The sequence below is a fragment of the Phoca vitulina genome, unplaced genomic scaffold, assembly GCF_004348235.1.
Source record: "Phoca vitulina isolate PV1807 unplaced genomic scaffold, GSC_HSeal_1.0 scaffold28, whole genome shotgun sequence".
Taxonomy (NCBI): Eukaryota; Metazoa; Chordata; class Mammalia; order Carnivora; family Phocidae; genus Phoca; species Phoca vitulina.
Window position 1 is genome coordinate 26,266,532 of NW_022589731.1, and position 14,648 is coordinate 26,281,179.

Below are 14,648 nucleotides of genomic sequence, written 5' to 3' on the forward strand. Positions count from 1 at the left end.
GCCAACAGTGAAACTCCCGAGTGTGGCCGAACAGAGCAGGCTTTGGGTGCCCTGGTCTCTGTCTGTCCCCCGCCGCTTTCACGGCCTCCTGCCGAACACACAGCCCCCGCTCTCAGCCTTCTTCGCCACACCAGATGCTCACGTGCCTGCTGGGCAACCCACAGGTCTTGGTGGGCTCAGTGTCCCCTTTATTCAGAGGCTCTTTGATACAGTCCCCTAGATACACTTGGTCTAACTGGGCCGAAGTGTCGTTTCATTAGAAACAGCTGTTAGGAACACACTGTGATTTCAGAGTCACAGGCTGTAAGTTGACCTTTGTCACTTTAGGCCCGTATTTGATTTCTTAATTGTCTCTCTAAAAGCTAAAAAAGGACTATTTGTCTAAACTTAGCTGAGTAGGAGTCAAAATATTGCTCTTTTTAAATTGTTGTCCTCTTACATTTTTAGTGCCAGAACAGGGATTTAGTTAGGAGGAGCCTTTCTGTCCTAGCCTGAGAGTTGTCCTGTGTTTTGATCACTTAGAGACTCGTCAGAGGGCTGTGGTGGTCTGCCCTGCGCCCTGCAGGACAGACAGCTCTGCGCCAGAGAACGCCAGCGTGGGGTCAGCACCTAGCTGGTTGAAAATGAAGGGAGTACTTATGCGTGTTCCCCCACGTTCATTCTTGCAGACTTTTGGGCAGAGAAGTCAATAGGAGAGCTCTCCTCCTAGCCTTTCCAGGTGCTCCCTTTGGCTCTTAATTAGAAAAGTAACAGAGTTACTACTGTTAATTTTTCATCTTGCTTTTAAGCTCCTGCCTTCTTTCCCACTAGATGTCAGTGATGTTGGGACTCTTGTTCTCCTTTCTCACGTGTGGACGCGATCACCCACGATGGCGCCCCTGCCTCTCGTGGTGGTATAGGTGTGCTCAGGCCGGGCCCTTGCTCTCACCTGTTGCCGGGCTGACTCCACGGTCTGCACAGTGGTGTAGAGGTCCTATTCCCTGACCGCAGTGCCCAGCACAGACATGGGTTTTTGTGTCCCTTTTAAAAACCACTCTCACTGAAGCATATTATGCACACCAGAAGTTGTCTCTGCCAGAGAAGTGAACCGCTGCATGAGCTCTCAGGCTGACGAGCCCACGTGGCCAGCAGCAGATGGAGCGGGCGCCTCACCAGCTCTCTGGGGGCCCTCCTGTGCGCTCTCCCACCCCTGCACCCCTCCCTGGCGGCACTCGGCATGTGTACTGAGCAGCAGACCACCAGGGCACTGAGGAGGCTCACACTGTCACTCTGCAAGGCAGCAGCTGCAGGGAGGGGCAGGGGTGGTCCTTGACTGCGTCCCACGAGCTCACCGTGGCTTTGGGACAGGCTGTGAAGCCCCACCATTAGAGGCGCCCGTGCCCTGGAGGCGGTCTGTTTCCATGCCCATGTGGCCTGTCCCTCAGCAAGAACAGACCTGCCGCAGGGAGGGACAGGACCCGTCCGCAGCCTGTTTGCACGGCTCTGCTCACGGCTTATTTGGGGTAGTGTGCCTGTACGGAACTCTCAGCTCGCTGGGAATATAGATGTGTTGTTTTTTGCTTTCTGCTCTAAGTGTTGTAATTTTATGTTCTGGTGATCTTTGTTTTGAATTCCTATTTCCTTCCATTTTTAGGTTCCAATATTGAAGCCCATGGATCTTATGGTAGAAGCAAGTCCACGACGAATTTTTGCAAATGCTCACACATATCATATAAATTCCATTTCAGTAAATAGTGATCATGAAACATATCTTTCTGCAGATGACCTGAGAATTAATCTATGGCATTTAGAAATCACAGATAGAAGTTTTAGTATCCTTCATCAGATGGCTGTCTTGGCATCATTCATAGGTTTGTTCTTCAGGGAAGTTCTCAGTGCATGTGTGTTTCTGCATCTGAGTCTACAGCTCGAAACATGGCTTGCTGCGTGGTAGGCTGTGGTGTAAGTTCTCTGATTTAACGTGTCCCTAAGAATGGAAACTGCTTTCTACCTTTGGGGAGAGTTCTCTACAAAATGAGAATGACCTCAAGTCCATTGCCCTCCCAGGTTCGTGAGTGACGATTTTAAATAGTGTGTATCTGGAGGTTCAGTGTAGCCTTGGTCCCTTGCCCCCAACACAAACTGGCTAGTAGATACTAGGATAGAAGACACTGACTTTGGTTAGAGTGGTGGTTAGTTACACAGCCCGAGGAGTGACTGATCATGTGAGAGTTCTGTTATAGAAGACAAGCTGTTAAGGAATATTCAAACATTCATCTCTCTCAAGAATGCTACAGCGGTACGGTTACCGTTACGGTGAAAATCTACGTGCGACTGGTTATTCGCTCATGTTAAAAGTTGTTGATTTCTCCAGAAATGAGAGCCCTGTCTTATGTGCACATCGAGGGGCATCAGTCAGGATTTCCCACGTTTGGGAGCGATGTCGGGCCGACCAGAGTGGCACAGATGTCCTCGGGTCGCTTGGGCTGCAGCCGAGACGGGGCTTGGCATGTGTGCGCGCTCCCTTGTACTCAAGAAAATCCATGAAATGAAGTGTATGTGGTGTTTTAAACTCTAGCATTTCACACTGGATTTTTATTGTCTGATGTCCTTGTACTTGCTGTGGTTATGTACTTAATGTGATGACTTAGTTTATGGGAAGAGCGCACGATTCTGCCATCCGTGCGGCGCCGCCGGGACACGAGGCGCGGAGCGCATGCTGACGGCTGCCTGCTGGGTCTCCCTCCTCCTTGTGCAGCTTGGCACAGCTTCCTGTCTTCCAGGCTCATGCCCGTTCTCCCTGCTTTCTCTCTATTCTCCTTAAACTCTTACATCTTAAATCCTTCTTTCTTCTATTAGTATGTGACCATTTTGAACAAAATGCAGGTAATTCAGAGGAGGTTCTCCCCCACCCCCCCAAATCCCACCCTCCACAGATAACCGTTGTAGGCAGTTTTTATCTGTGTATTAGGAAGTTTATGTTTTAAGAACAACGGGGCTCATCCTCTACACGGTGGTAATGAAGTTCCAAGCCCTCGGGGGTGTCGGGGCCCGAGTTGTGCTCGAAGACCTTAATTACGTGACGGCCCTGTGTCAGCCCAGGCCTTCCTCTTCCTCCGTAAACCCGCACTCCCTGCTGCCTGCAGTTGTGTGGAACCCAAGAGCCCGTGGGCGCAGAGCTGGTAGCACAGGGCCTGGGGCACGTCCGAAAGCCCCTGCCGCTGGCCTCGTCGTCTCTTGACGCAGTAGAACCATCTTCCCCGCTCGCAGCTGCAGGATGGGTTGTACGCACTCGGCGCCGTGGACGCAGTGCCCCGAGCTGCTCCGCTGCCGCCCCTCATGCGCATCTGTGAGCCTCGGTCCGCAGGACACCAGCCTCCATGCAGGCTTTGAGACATGGGGGCTCCCACTGCCTCGGAGTATTTGTTTTAGCAGAACCCTGGGCCCTCTTTAAAATAATTTTTCACATCAGTAAAACCAAAATAAGGCCATTTTTAATTTATCTGATTATAGATGAGTTTAAGTATCTTCTGTTAATTTACTGTCTGTTAGTGTGAATTTTTTTTACCATCCTTTGTGATTTTTCTCCTGTTGGAATCTCATCTTTTTTCTTCATGATTTGTGAGAACTGTAATTCATAAATGATTTGTGTATGCAGTCATACTTTTCGTTGCCTTTACAAAATTTTGTCGCACAATCATGTTTTAGATGCCCTTCCTTGTGACCTAGGTTATGAAACACAGAACGCTTTCATATATGTGCTTGTGTTTATTAATACTGTTACCTTAGAAGTACCTTTGGGACACTGACATGAGCGCTTTGGCAGCGGGTCGTGCTTCTCCCAGAGCCGCAGCCCCCCGTCCTTGTTCAGCTGTGCCTGTCTGCACACGGACAGCCATCCCCTCCGCGCACCTTGGGCTTCTTGCTTCCTGGCTAACTTTGCAGACCGGGCCGTGGGTGTGAGTGGGGGTGCTGCTCGGTCTGTCAGGGAGCCTCCAGCCCCTCGAGGGCCACGGCCTTGCTGTCTCGTGTCCAGTGATGAGCTGTGGTGTTAGGTTTCTTACTTGTTTCAGTGGAACTGTTCATCTGGACCCTCTTGTTCCATCCCGACCCAAAGCCAAATTCTACTCTTTCCTTGTTTTCTTCAGTTGCGTGGTTTCTCTGTCTGGCGAGCTGTAATGTTAACACTGTTCTAACTGCTTAGAATGAGCTCTTGATGGCAGATCAAGAAAAGATTCTTGAAAAAGCAGAATCTTTTGGAATCTGGCAGTTCTCTTGTGTGTGTAATTTATGGATATAGGTATGGGATTTTTGCACAAGTGGCCACTTGCTTCCTTTTCTTGTTTACATCGTTGAGCTTGTCTGATCTTGCTGGGGATGTCCTCCCGTGGAATGTTCGTGGTCGCGGCAGGACGCAGGCGGTGCGTGCGTGTGCGTGGGCCCGGGCCTGGTGGGGACGCGGCTTCTCCTACCAGGAGCACCTGCTGTGCGTGTCTGCTCGCGCCCCTCGCTGCGGGGTGCTGCGCACCTGACGTGGGCTTGAATGTGGACTAACGCCCGCCAAGCGCTCTGCCTTAACTGTGCGCCTCCAGACATCGTGGACATCAAGCCCGTGAACATGGAGGAGCTGACGGAGGTGATCACCGCGGCCGAGTTCCACCCGCACCAGTGCAACGTGTTTGTGTACAGCAGCAGCAAAGGGACCGTCCGGCTGTGTGACATGCGCTCTTCAGCCCTGTGTGACAGACACTCCAAGTGTAAGTGCCTGGAAGGGCCGGGATGTCTCCTGTTAATCCTGGTTTCCAGGCTTGAGACCATCTCCAGAGACTTAGCGTTTCTTCTGGTCTCCTTACACCCATGCAAGCGTAGGACTGGCTTTTGACCCTAAGTCCCCGGGTGGCTCTTTGGTGGCCCATTGCTGGCACCGCGTGGGCCGTGAGGCGTCCTGTGGTGGGGCAGCCTGTAGGGTTCCTCCCGCCCAGAATCCCAGGGCTTCATCAGAGGACTCCCTAGCTGGGTCCAGCCGAGAGCCATCTGTCGCCTCTACCTCTGTGCATTAGGACCTCGGCTGAGGCTGCCAGAACGCATCTCACCCGTGACGGTTCTCGGCTGTCGGGATGGGCTCTGTGCGCAGTGAGCTGTGCTGGACTGGGGCCAGTTCCCTCAGGCCAAGCTCTAGCGCTTTAATCCTCTGAGCCTTGGTTTCTTCTAGGTGAGGAAAGTTTTGTTTTTATGTTTAGCCATAAAGAATAGGCCCGACCTTATAGGAAACCGGAAGTGTGTGTGTCGTGCATTAGGTCCCGTGGTGGGGACTGGACTGTGTACTGGTAACTGCTCATGGGTCCTCACAGTCCGTTGACAGGTCACACCAGCCTGTCCGAGGAAGTACCTTCGATTTTCACTTCCTGTGACACTTCTCTCCTCTGGTGAGATCCACTCATGGACCGTTGGGTCCGCAGCGTTTGCCGTAGGACGTGTAGCAACGCAGCGGCGCCCGGCGTTAGATGTGCTGCGCTCACCAGTTCTCAGTAGCCTTTCTGCCGTGCTCTCGTTCTTCTGCAGCTAACTGTGTTTCAGAGAATTCCTCCTGTAGGACTCCCGCAAGGAAGAGTGAGCCTCGTATAACGTTGGCCTGTGTCTTTCAAGAGAATATTCCTGTGTTGTTGCTGCTGTTGTTTTTAGTAATCTACACCCAACGTGGGGCTTGAACCCACGTTGGGTGTAGATTACTAAACCCCAAGATCAAGAGTCGCACGCTCCACCAACTGAGACAGTTGGGGGCCCCTCAAGATAATGTTCTTGAGTAAACCATTTTAGATACCAAAAGTAGTTTTTGTCAGCAAAATAGCTGGAGTAAATGCTTGGTATTGCCACTGGCTTGCTTAAAATTAACTTCAAATGCAGAACCAAGAAACATGGGTTTCTACATTAAAAGAAAAAAAGTTAAAGCAGCTTAAAACGAGGAAGTACTCACTCGAAGTTTCCTGAGCTGAGGGCATGATGGTGCGATCAGGGGTCTGGTGGAGCCTCTGAGGTCCCCGCTGCGGCGCAGGGGAGGGCTGTTGAGCTTCTTAGAAAGCAAAACCTGTAGGAGAAAGGAAGGTCTGCTAAAGAAGCATCTGGAATCTTTCTAAAAGTAGTAATTCGGTTTTGTTCTGTGGAGCTTGACTCCTGAACAGCAGAGACAGACCCCTTTTCCTGACGGGCTTTGGTATATGGGACCACTCTGGAGGTTACAGTCTGGACCCGGTGTTCCCAGGTGACGCCGCTTCATCATCCCGTGATATGGACGGGACAGGTCTGCACGTGGCTCGCCAGGGCCTGGGCTGCTCAGACTCGCAGGTGTTTGTGGTAGCAGCCTGTGGTCAGCACGGGGGTTCTTGACCAAAAGGCACATGGGAGTGTCCTGAGGGGCTTTTCCAGGCCGCAGCCCGGGGCCTCAGGCACGGATGTAGTGCTCCAGAGTCTGAGTGAGATTGGGGGGCCTGTGTTTCTGATGCTGTCCCTTGGCAGTAACTGGCACTGGGACGTTTCATCTAAGTCTCTCAAGCTCAGAAGTTGAAGGCCAGAAAACATACTGAGATCAGAAAGATCAGAAGCGTGAGTGGTGTGCGGTCTGCAGCCCCCAGGGAGGGCCTAGGGACTTGAACATGGTTTGTTCTCTCGGTTTGTTGTTTTGTGAAGGTTTTTTGCTTTGTTTTGTTTTTGTGGTTTTTTGTTTTGTTTCGTTTTTTGTTTTTTTTTTTTTAGAGAGAGAGTGAGCGGGGCGAGGGGCAGAAGAAGGTGGAGAGAGAATCCCAAGCAGACTCTGCGCTGAGCGCAGAGCCTGAGACAGGGCTCGATCCCACAACTCTGAGATCAGGACCTGAGCTGAAATCACTTAACCCAACTCCGCCACCCAGGCGTCCCCACGTTAAACAGAAGCTGAAAACTTTGTTTTTTTCAGTTTTTGAAGAACCTGAAGATCCCAGCAGTAGGTCCTTCTTCTCAGAAATAATCTCCTCCATCTCCGACGTACAATTCAGTCACAGTGGTCGGTACATGATGACCCGAGACTACCTGTCGGTGAAGGTGTGGGACCTCAACATGGAGAGCCGGCCCGTGGAGACCCACCAGGTGAGGCCGCCGCGCAGGCCTGGCGTCACACCTGCGCACAGCGCTTTCTAACCTTCCTGTGCTTCCGTTAAGGTCCACGAGTACCTGCGAAGCAAGCTTTGTTCTCTGTATGAAAACGACTGCATCTTCGACAAGTTCGAGTGCTGCTGGAGCGGTTCGGACAGGTAGGGCGCGTGTCGTGGTGGACCGGCCCCGGGTGCAGGGGGGCTGCCTCGGGGGGCTGCTGGGTCGCGCTCTCCAGGCCGCCTGCCTGCCGAGCGGCAGGTTCAAGGTGGAGACGACAGGGCGTCTGAGCAGCTATTCCCTCGCTTAGGTCCCATCTGTATTCAGACAGTACACGTGGCACTAAGGTTCTTTTTGGTGGTTTTTAAAATGCTTTTAAAATATTTTCAAAATACATGTATTTTTTGTATTATTTCCAAGATGAGTGAGAAGGAAGGACGTGGGGTAATGATTTACCACTAAGCATGTGGAATGGCCGTGTTCCAGTTTGCCATTTCCTCTGGAGGGAACAAGAGGGGAGAATGCCCTCCGAGTTCGCTGGTGGTTGTGCTCGAACAGCAGGTGGGGTGGCTGATGTGAAGTCCTGGTGGCCTCCAGGAGGTGGCATCTCTGGTGTCTTGGTAGGTTATTTTGTGCACGTTCTCTGAGGAGGGTAATAACGGCAGTACTGCTGAGGGCCGTGTCTTCGATCTCAGACAACACAGTGCATTTCTGTTGCTGGAAAGAGACTGTCCCCCCATCGTCCTTAGTAGAAAGGTGAGTCAGGTAGGGCCTCCCTGTGGGACGTGAGTGGCAGAGGGCCTGTGCACGTGGGTCATTGAGCACACACATAAACGAGGGAGAGTGCACAATGGCCAGGGTGAAGAGGGGGCGGGAAGCAGAAGGCCAGGGAACCTGGGTCGCTGGGCTGGCCTGGGAGCATCTGGTCCCAGGACCCAGCTGGCTGGGTTTTCACAGCGGAGGGCTGGTGCGCTTGTAGCCTTGGGTCCACGCGCACTGAGACACTCAAGGATTATGGAAAAGGCATCATCCGTCTACGTCCAGATGGGAGTCCCAAGGGAAATGTGTCTGCCACCTTAGGGGGTAGGGGAAGCATAAAAATCCCCTGAGGTGTGGAACTATCAGCCTGCCCTCCCTCCCGGGATGTGGAGTTTGTGTCTGGACTGGCTCCATGATCTGGAAAAGCTAACTGAGGAGTCAAGCGTTACGGAGCAGTCAGGGCTCTGGGCATCAAGAGGAGCAAACTGCTTCGGATCCAGGCTTTTACCCTCTTGCCACACCGACTGCCACCTCTTTGCGCTCCGCGGACGCTGCGGCAGACGGGAGCCTCCTGGAGCAGAGGCAGCGCCGGACTCCCGGCCCCGCGAAGCAGCGTGTGCTTTATGCGGTCACCCGCTTCCCACGTCCCCCAGCAGCAACACCAGGGGCCTAGGCAGTGCCACACGAGCAGTGGGGCTGGGGTCACAACCAGCGCACCCTGAGCTGCTGCAGAGAGGTGTACGCACGCCTGCGCTTGGACACTGCAGGGCCCTGACGCTCAGCCCGGCGAGAGAGCACTCAGGAGTCACACTGTCGGCAAACCCACTGAAAATCTGGCCGTGTGCCTCTCCCATTACACCCAGGACTCAGGATTTCCCCAGATTAAAATCCGTTAAACATAAGCGTACAGGTAAAAAGTACCAACCACGTACCCATAGGAAAGCTACTGTGAACAAGTCAGAAACAGCAACAAAACTTAACCTCTGAGGATTCAGATACTGGAACCGTAAGTTGCAGAGTATAAGATACGAATGCTGAAAATATTTTCAGATTAATGGAAGGAACCATAAACAAGACCCCTAAAAATGACCTAGGAGGTTTGTCAAAGACTCAAACAGAACTTTTAGAAATGAAAAACACAGTGGTTGAAAATCACTGTGGACTTGGTAGGAGATCCAGAGCAGCAAGAGAGACCTTGGGTTAGTGAACTGAAGAACATTGGGGGTGCCCAGGGCGCAGCGCGGAGTGGCTGGTGGGACCCGAGAAAGGTCAGGAGCACCCTGCGGGGGTGGGGGTGGGGCCCACACAGCAAAATGTGGAGGCGTGCCCAGGAGGACATGTGACACGGCCAGGAACTTTCTGTAGCTGACGGAAGACTGAGCACACGGATTCAGGAAGCACAGAAATCCACATCTGTGTCAGAATGAAATCCAGGGCACCAGAAGCAAAGAGAAGATCTTAAAAGCAGCCATGGAAAAACTGACACACTCCTTTGGAGAACGGATGGTCAGGCTGAGCGCGGCCTGCTCAGCATAGCAGACACGCAGAGGGTGGCGTGACGCGGCGCCTTGTGCGCATTCCAGCGTGCTGGGACAAAGCTGCTGTCAGCGTGCGGTGTGTGTGGAGACAGGGATCACTCAGAACGTGTGTGCGATAAAGGTGCTTTCAGATGGAGAGCAGTTCACCCTGATGGGAGCTCACGAAACAGATGTAGAGGGTGTGCTTCTGGGAAAGGACGCAGACTCAGAAAGCAGGTGTGAGACCTCAGGGAGGCAGGCAGCCATCGCTGGCCCGGCCCTGCGAGCAAAGCTGAGGAATGTTGACTCTGAACGATACTGATTTGTCTAAATTGGTTGTCTGTGCTGGGGGGACAGGTTATAGCTCTCCCTCAGCCAGAGTAAATAAGCTCTGAGTGCTGTAAAGGCTGGGCCAGAGCCGGGGGAGAGCACCGCCCGCACGCAGGGCACTACGGACTTCTTAAGCTCCGGATCCAGACAGTGAAGAGAACAGTAGGAACTTCACCTACATTTACATGGTAAACTTCTTTATATCAGAACACAACAATAAAAATGAAACCTGCAAGAGCAGATATAAGTGGCAAAGAGAGAAGTATCCAGAATATGCAAAGAATTTTTAGTCTATAGGAAAGTGACAGCTCATAAATGGGAAGAAAATGGATAAAAATGCTCGTCCTCAGTAGGAGTCAGCAGGTCAGACCAACCAGGATGCCCTCTCAGAGCTTTCACAACCACGGGGATGTCGGGCTGAGGGGTGGGGGCCAGTGGCCTTGACCGTGGCCCTTTGGAGACTGGCAGCGGCCCACGTGGGTCAGGAACCTCGTGCACATACAGGTAAGAAAACATGTTCAGAAACAGGAACTAGCGAACCCCTGAAGGAGCCCAGTGTTCACCGTCGGGTGAGTGAACAAGGAACTTGTTGTCTCTTCATAACCTGCAATACTAAGAACCATAGATGATCTCACAAGGATAAAGAGCAAAGAAAGCATGTTGTTGGAAGAATATGATTCGATGATTTCTGTGTCATCTAGAACGTACGAGATGGTTGCGTTTTTAAGAATGCGTAACTGTTCGAGATGTAAACGTGTACAGGAATGATCCTCCCCTACTATTAGACTGTCCCGCTAGGGGCCCAGGGTGGGAGACCGGTCTTTCTAGACCGAGCTAGCAGTGGCTTATGGGTAGATGGGCAGTCACTGTATTTTTTTTATGCTTGGTATATCCAAAATACTGAAAAATGCCCTTCAATTACCCATCCCCAGGAACATCCGAAAGCTTTCCAGTAACATTTACCTGTTCTTTCATCTCTGCAAACGCTCCCCTGCCTTCTTGCCAGGGAGCACCTGTTGAGGGATGGTGTGACGTGGGGCTGGGGGGCGGGGTGCGGAGGGAGACCTGCACTCTGCCCGGGACCGTGCGGTCATGTGGCACTACTTGGCTGTGCTCAGGTTGTCTGGCAGAAATGGACATAGCTACTTGCTCCTGGGTCCACTTTGCCACCAGGGAACAGGATGCCACCTGGCCAGGTGCTTGGGAAGGTGGTCATTTGTGTGGTTTGGGTCACTGGACCAGTGCATTGGGAACGCCAACCTCCCACCTCCCATGCGGCCGTGGCGGTCAGAAAATCTAAAGGAGTAATGAGTCTGTATTGAAGTTGGTCTGCTTTCGTTTTTACCAGGCACCAGCAGTTGTAATCAGTGCCGATAATAAAATAGCATCTTCCTGAAAGAATCTTACCGGTCTGTGTTCTGAGGAATTGTGGCGGGTTCAGTTAAGTTTGAGGAGCGTGGACGGAAGCTCCACGTGGGCGCGCTTCCTGCTCAGCCTACCATGGACGTCGTCTGGCCCACGAGGCTGAGCCGGAGAGCGCCCTGGGCTGGGCGGCCCTGGCGCTGCGTGCTCCCAGCATTCGAGAGCAGAAGCGGAATAAGGGTAGCTGCGAGTAGTCTTCTGAGTTGATCCTGTTTTCTGGGTGCAGTTTAGTCAGACCATGATGAGGGGTTTGCCTGTGGTCAGGGTCAGCCACTAGCCGTGCCTCGATGAGACAGGAGGCCGTGGGCTCCTCGGAGGAGACTGCAGGGAGCTGCCGGGCCCGGGCTGTGCCGCCAGCAGGATCCGCCCTGTCCACGGGGCAAGGTCTGAACCCCCTCCTTGTCTGCGGTGGCCACGGGCCAAATCATGGCAGCACTTGCTGAGAGCCATTTTCCTCTCAGTTTTGTAGAAAAAGACCAGAAGTTTGTACCAGTGTAACAAACGTTTTCGACTGTAGAGACGGCGGAAGCCATTAGAATTAATGCTGGAGAAATGAGACGTGGGCGGCACGGCAGCGTCTGAGACCCGCACTAAGGTCTAGGACTTTTCCCCTTTGTGTTCTTGTTGCTTCCTGTGAAAGAACTTTTTGACATCAAAATGAATTAAAAAGTATTCTTTGAGCTACTGTGTGTTGTGCTGGGAGAAGTCTGACTAATGTCCACTGAACACAAACCAACTTTGAGTCATTGACAGAGTTGGAAATGTTCAGGACCTGAAAATAAATCACAGTTCCTCATGGCTGGGACAGATGGCTGTGTCGGGTTTTTTTACTTTTTAAAAATGCATTAATGTGGGGCGCCTGGCTGGCTCAGTCAGAAGGGCACAGGACTCTTGATCTCCGGGGCATGAGTTTGAGCCCCATGTTGGGTGTAGAGATCACTTTAAAAAAAGTGTGGCTGTTCCTTTTGTCCCTCTCTGTTCTGTACTGGATGTGTTTGCTGACATGGCGCAGACGCAGTTCAGGAGGGAGTTTCCACTGCACGTCTCTCCTGACTGTTCCTTATTTCTAGAAATGGTCTTGTCAGGTGGAGGAGGGGTGAGGGAAGGTGACCCCGCTGGGCGTCCAGGGCGCTGGGCCCGCGTGCGGCAGGGGTGTTGAGTGCTTCGTCCTTGACAGGCGTTACTCTCTCTTCTTGTCTTGAGCAGTGCGATCATGACGGGGTCCTACAACAACTTCTTCAGGATGTTTGATCGGAATACACGGAGGGATGTCACGCTGGAAGCCTCCCGGGAGAACAGCAAGCCTCGAGCCAGCTTAAAGCCTCGGAAGGTGTGTACAGGCGGTAAGAGAAAGAAGGACGAGATTAGTGTGGACAGTCTGGACTTCAATAAGAAGATCCTGCACACGGCCTGGCACCCGGCGGAGAACATTATCGCCGTGGCCGCCACCAACAACCTGTACATCTTCCAGGACAAGGTCAACTAAGGAAGCCAGCACGGGGACTTGAGCCTGGCTGTCTTCTCCGAGGAGGGGCGCGTCCTCCCCCCCGTGAGGAGCAGCAAGGCGCTGCCCGCTCCCCCTCACAGACTGGAGGGGCCGGCCTTCCGCCTGCGGCGAGGCGGGCCGGGTCGCTGCTCCGCGGAACACCCACTCACCCACTCAGCGCAGCATTGGTGGACAGTGCTCAATAATGGCCATTACTCAGAATAAATGTATTTATTTCAGTCTGAGCCTTGCTTTCCAATTTGTAGACCAAAAAGTTAACACCCAAGAGAAAAGTCTGATGGAACGTCTCTCTGCAGCCCTCCCCACCCCCGCCCAGCGCCCCCATCACACTCGGGCCTTCACGCGCGTGTGCCGCCGTGCCCCCCGCCCCTCCGCCTTCCTCCAAGCCCGGGCGGCCCCCGTAGCGGGCGTGGGTTCGCCGAGCGGGCTCAGGCAGCTTTACTCCCCCACACACCTGTACTTACCATCACGCCTCCTGGTGTGACCACTGAATACAAGCAACACACTCTAAAACGTGTTTTTAAATCCAAGACAAGTACCGGCTTTTTATTTGCTTTCATGGCACATGATGGAATAATGCAGAATCGTGCTTTGGAACACTGAAAAGCTTCTGTCCTCCGTTGGCAGAACGGTGGCACGTGTGCTCTGAACCCGTCCGTCCCAAACTGTCCCTCTGTTCCGTTTCTGTGGAAAGAGTGCAGGTAACGCGCCAGGTAAGGTCTGCGCAAAGCCCGGACCGCCTCTGAGAAGGAGCGTTCGAGCAGCAGAACCGCCGCTGCGGACAGACAGCGTCTGCTTTCCAGTGCAGCCGGGAACACGGACGTGCTTTCTCTTTAAACCTTTTTAAAGAGTACTTGTGGGAGGAATATTCTTTCTAAAAATTGCTGAGATTACATGCATGCTCAATTTCATACTGCGTTTCAAGCCAGCAGAATTAACCAACTGTAATTACGGGACGCCGCCAGTACCCTGGTGGCGTATTTTTAAAGTAGGATCTTTGATACCAGAAATCAGCATTTCCCAAGACAAACTGGAGAGGTGTAACAATGCTCAGTGACTGGCCCTCACTGGGATTTCACACCCGGCCCCAATCACAGCGTCCTCCAGGGGACGGGAGCGCCGGGGTGCACGCACCGCTCTTGAAATTTTAAGGCGTATTTTGATTACTAAAGATAGCAATCTGTAAGAACAAATGTCTTGATAATGAACATTCTGTTCATTACCCTGAATTAACGTTAACAGAATGCCACTTCCATTCACATTCAGCTAGAAATGGAAAATTTCAAAGTACAATTAATTTAAAAATAATTCTTACTGTCTATCCGTCGTGGCGCAACTGACAGATCTGAGGTGTGGCGCAGAGGTTTCGTGTTAGTCCACCCTGGTCCTTCAGAAAAGAGTTCCAGTGGGATTGTATATACATGTTCAACTATTTTGATCGAAAGGTGTAATAAATTTTAAATGTCTAACTGGATTTGCACTGTGTGTTTGGACAGCTTCTCCCAAGTAGGAAGCGGGCCTGCCGCCGCATCACAGAGGGGACCCCGCCGGAGGAGGTGCTGTCCCCGAGGGAGGCCGCCGCAGCGTTCCCCTTTTCTCTCGTTTACAGTTACATTGTCTCTGTTCCTGAAAGCCAGCTGTGTGAGTTGTTTTCATCCTTAGAATTCTGTGCTGCCGTTTTCCTAAAGCTGTCGTGCTCTCTAGGCTGGGGACCTGGATTGGGGTGAATACACTTTATTCATGTGTGGATTTAGACATGCTTTTTTTTTTTTTTTTTTTTTAAGAAAAATCGAGCTTCTACTAGGGTAGCGTAAGACTCAGAGTCGGGTGGTCAGCTGTCCACAAATCCTCGGCGTTCGCGGTGAGACAAGAGCAAAGGCCATGTCTCTGCCGCTCTTCTCGAGGAGCTAAGTGGCCCCGTTGGCCCAGCTGCAGGCTGTCCCCAGAGCTCCGTGCTCCGCACGTGTGGGCAGTTCCTGCTGGCCAGGCTGAGTCCGGGGCTCTGGGTCGCCACG

At 52.4% G+C, this 14,648-nt stretch overlaps 1 protein-coding gene across 5 annotated transcripts in view; it reads left to right on the forward strand.

Annotated features, from left to right (window-relative positions):
- PPP2R2D (protein phosphatase 2 regulatory subunit Bdelta) overlaps window positions 1-14,408 on the forward strand; it is a 56,513-nt gene extending 42,105 nt beyond the window's left edge. For 4 of the 5 annotated variants that reach the window (XM_032423041.1, XM_032423043.1, XM_032423045.1 and 1 more), the window contains 5 exons: window positions 1,634-1,811; window positions 4,572-4,736; window positions 6,926-7,095; window positions 7,168-7,259; window positions 12,333-14,408. In XM_032423041.1, the coding sequence (XP_032278932.1) occupies window positions 1,634-1,811; window positions 4,572-4,736; window positions 6,926-7,095; window positions 7,168-7,259; window positions 12,333-12,612 (885 nt within the window). In that variant the 3' untranslated portion in view covers window positions 12,613-14,408. The remainder of the gene's footprint in view (window positions 1-1,633; window positions 1,812-4,571; window positions 4,737-6,925; window positions 7,096-7,167; window positions 7,260-12,332) is intronic. The other variant, XM_032423042.1, reaches the window with a different exon arrangement.
- The last annotated feature ends 240 nt before the right edge of the window (window positions 14,409-14,648 follow it).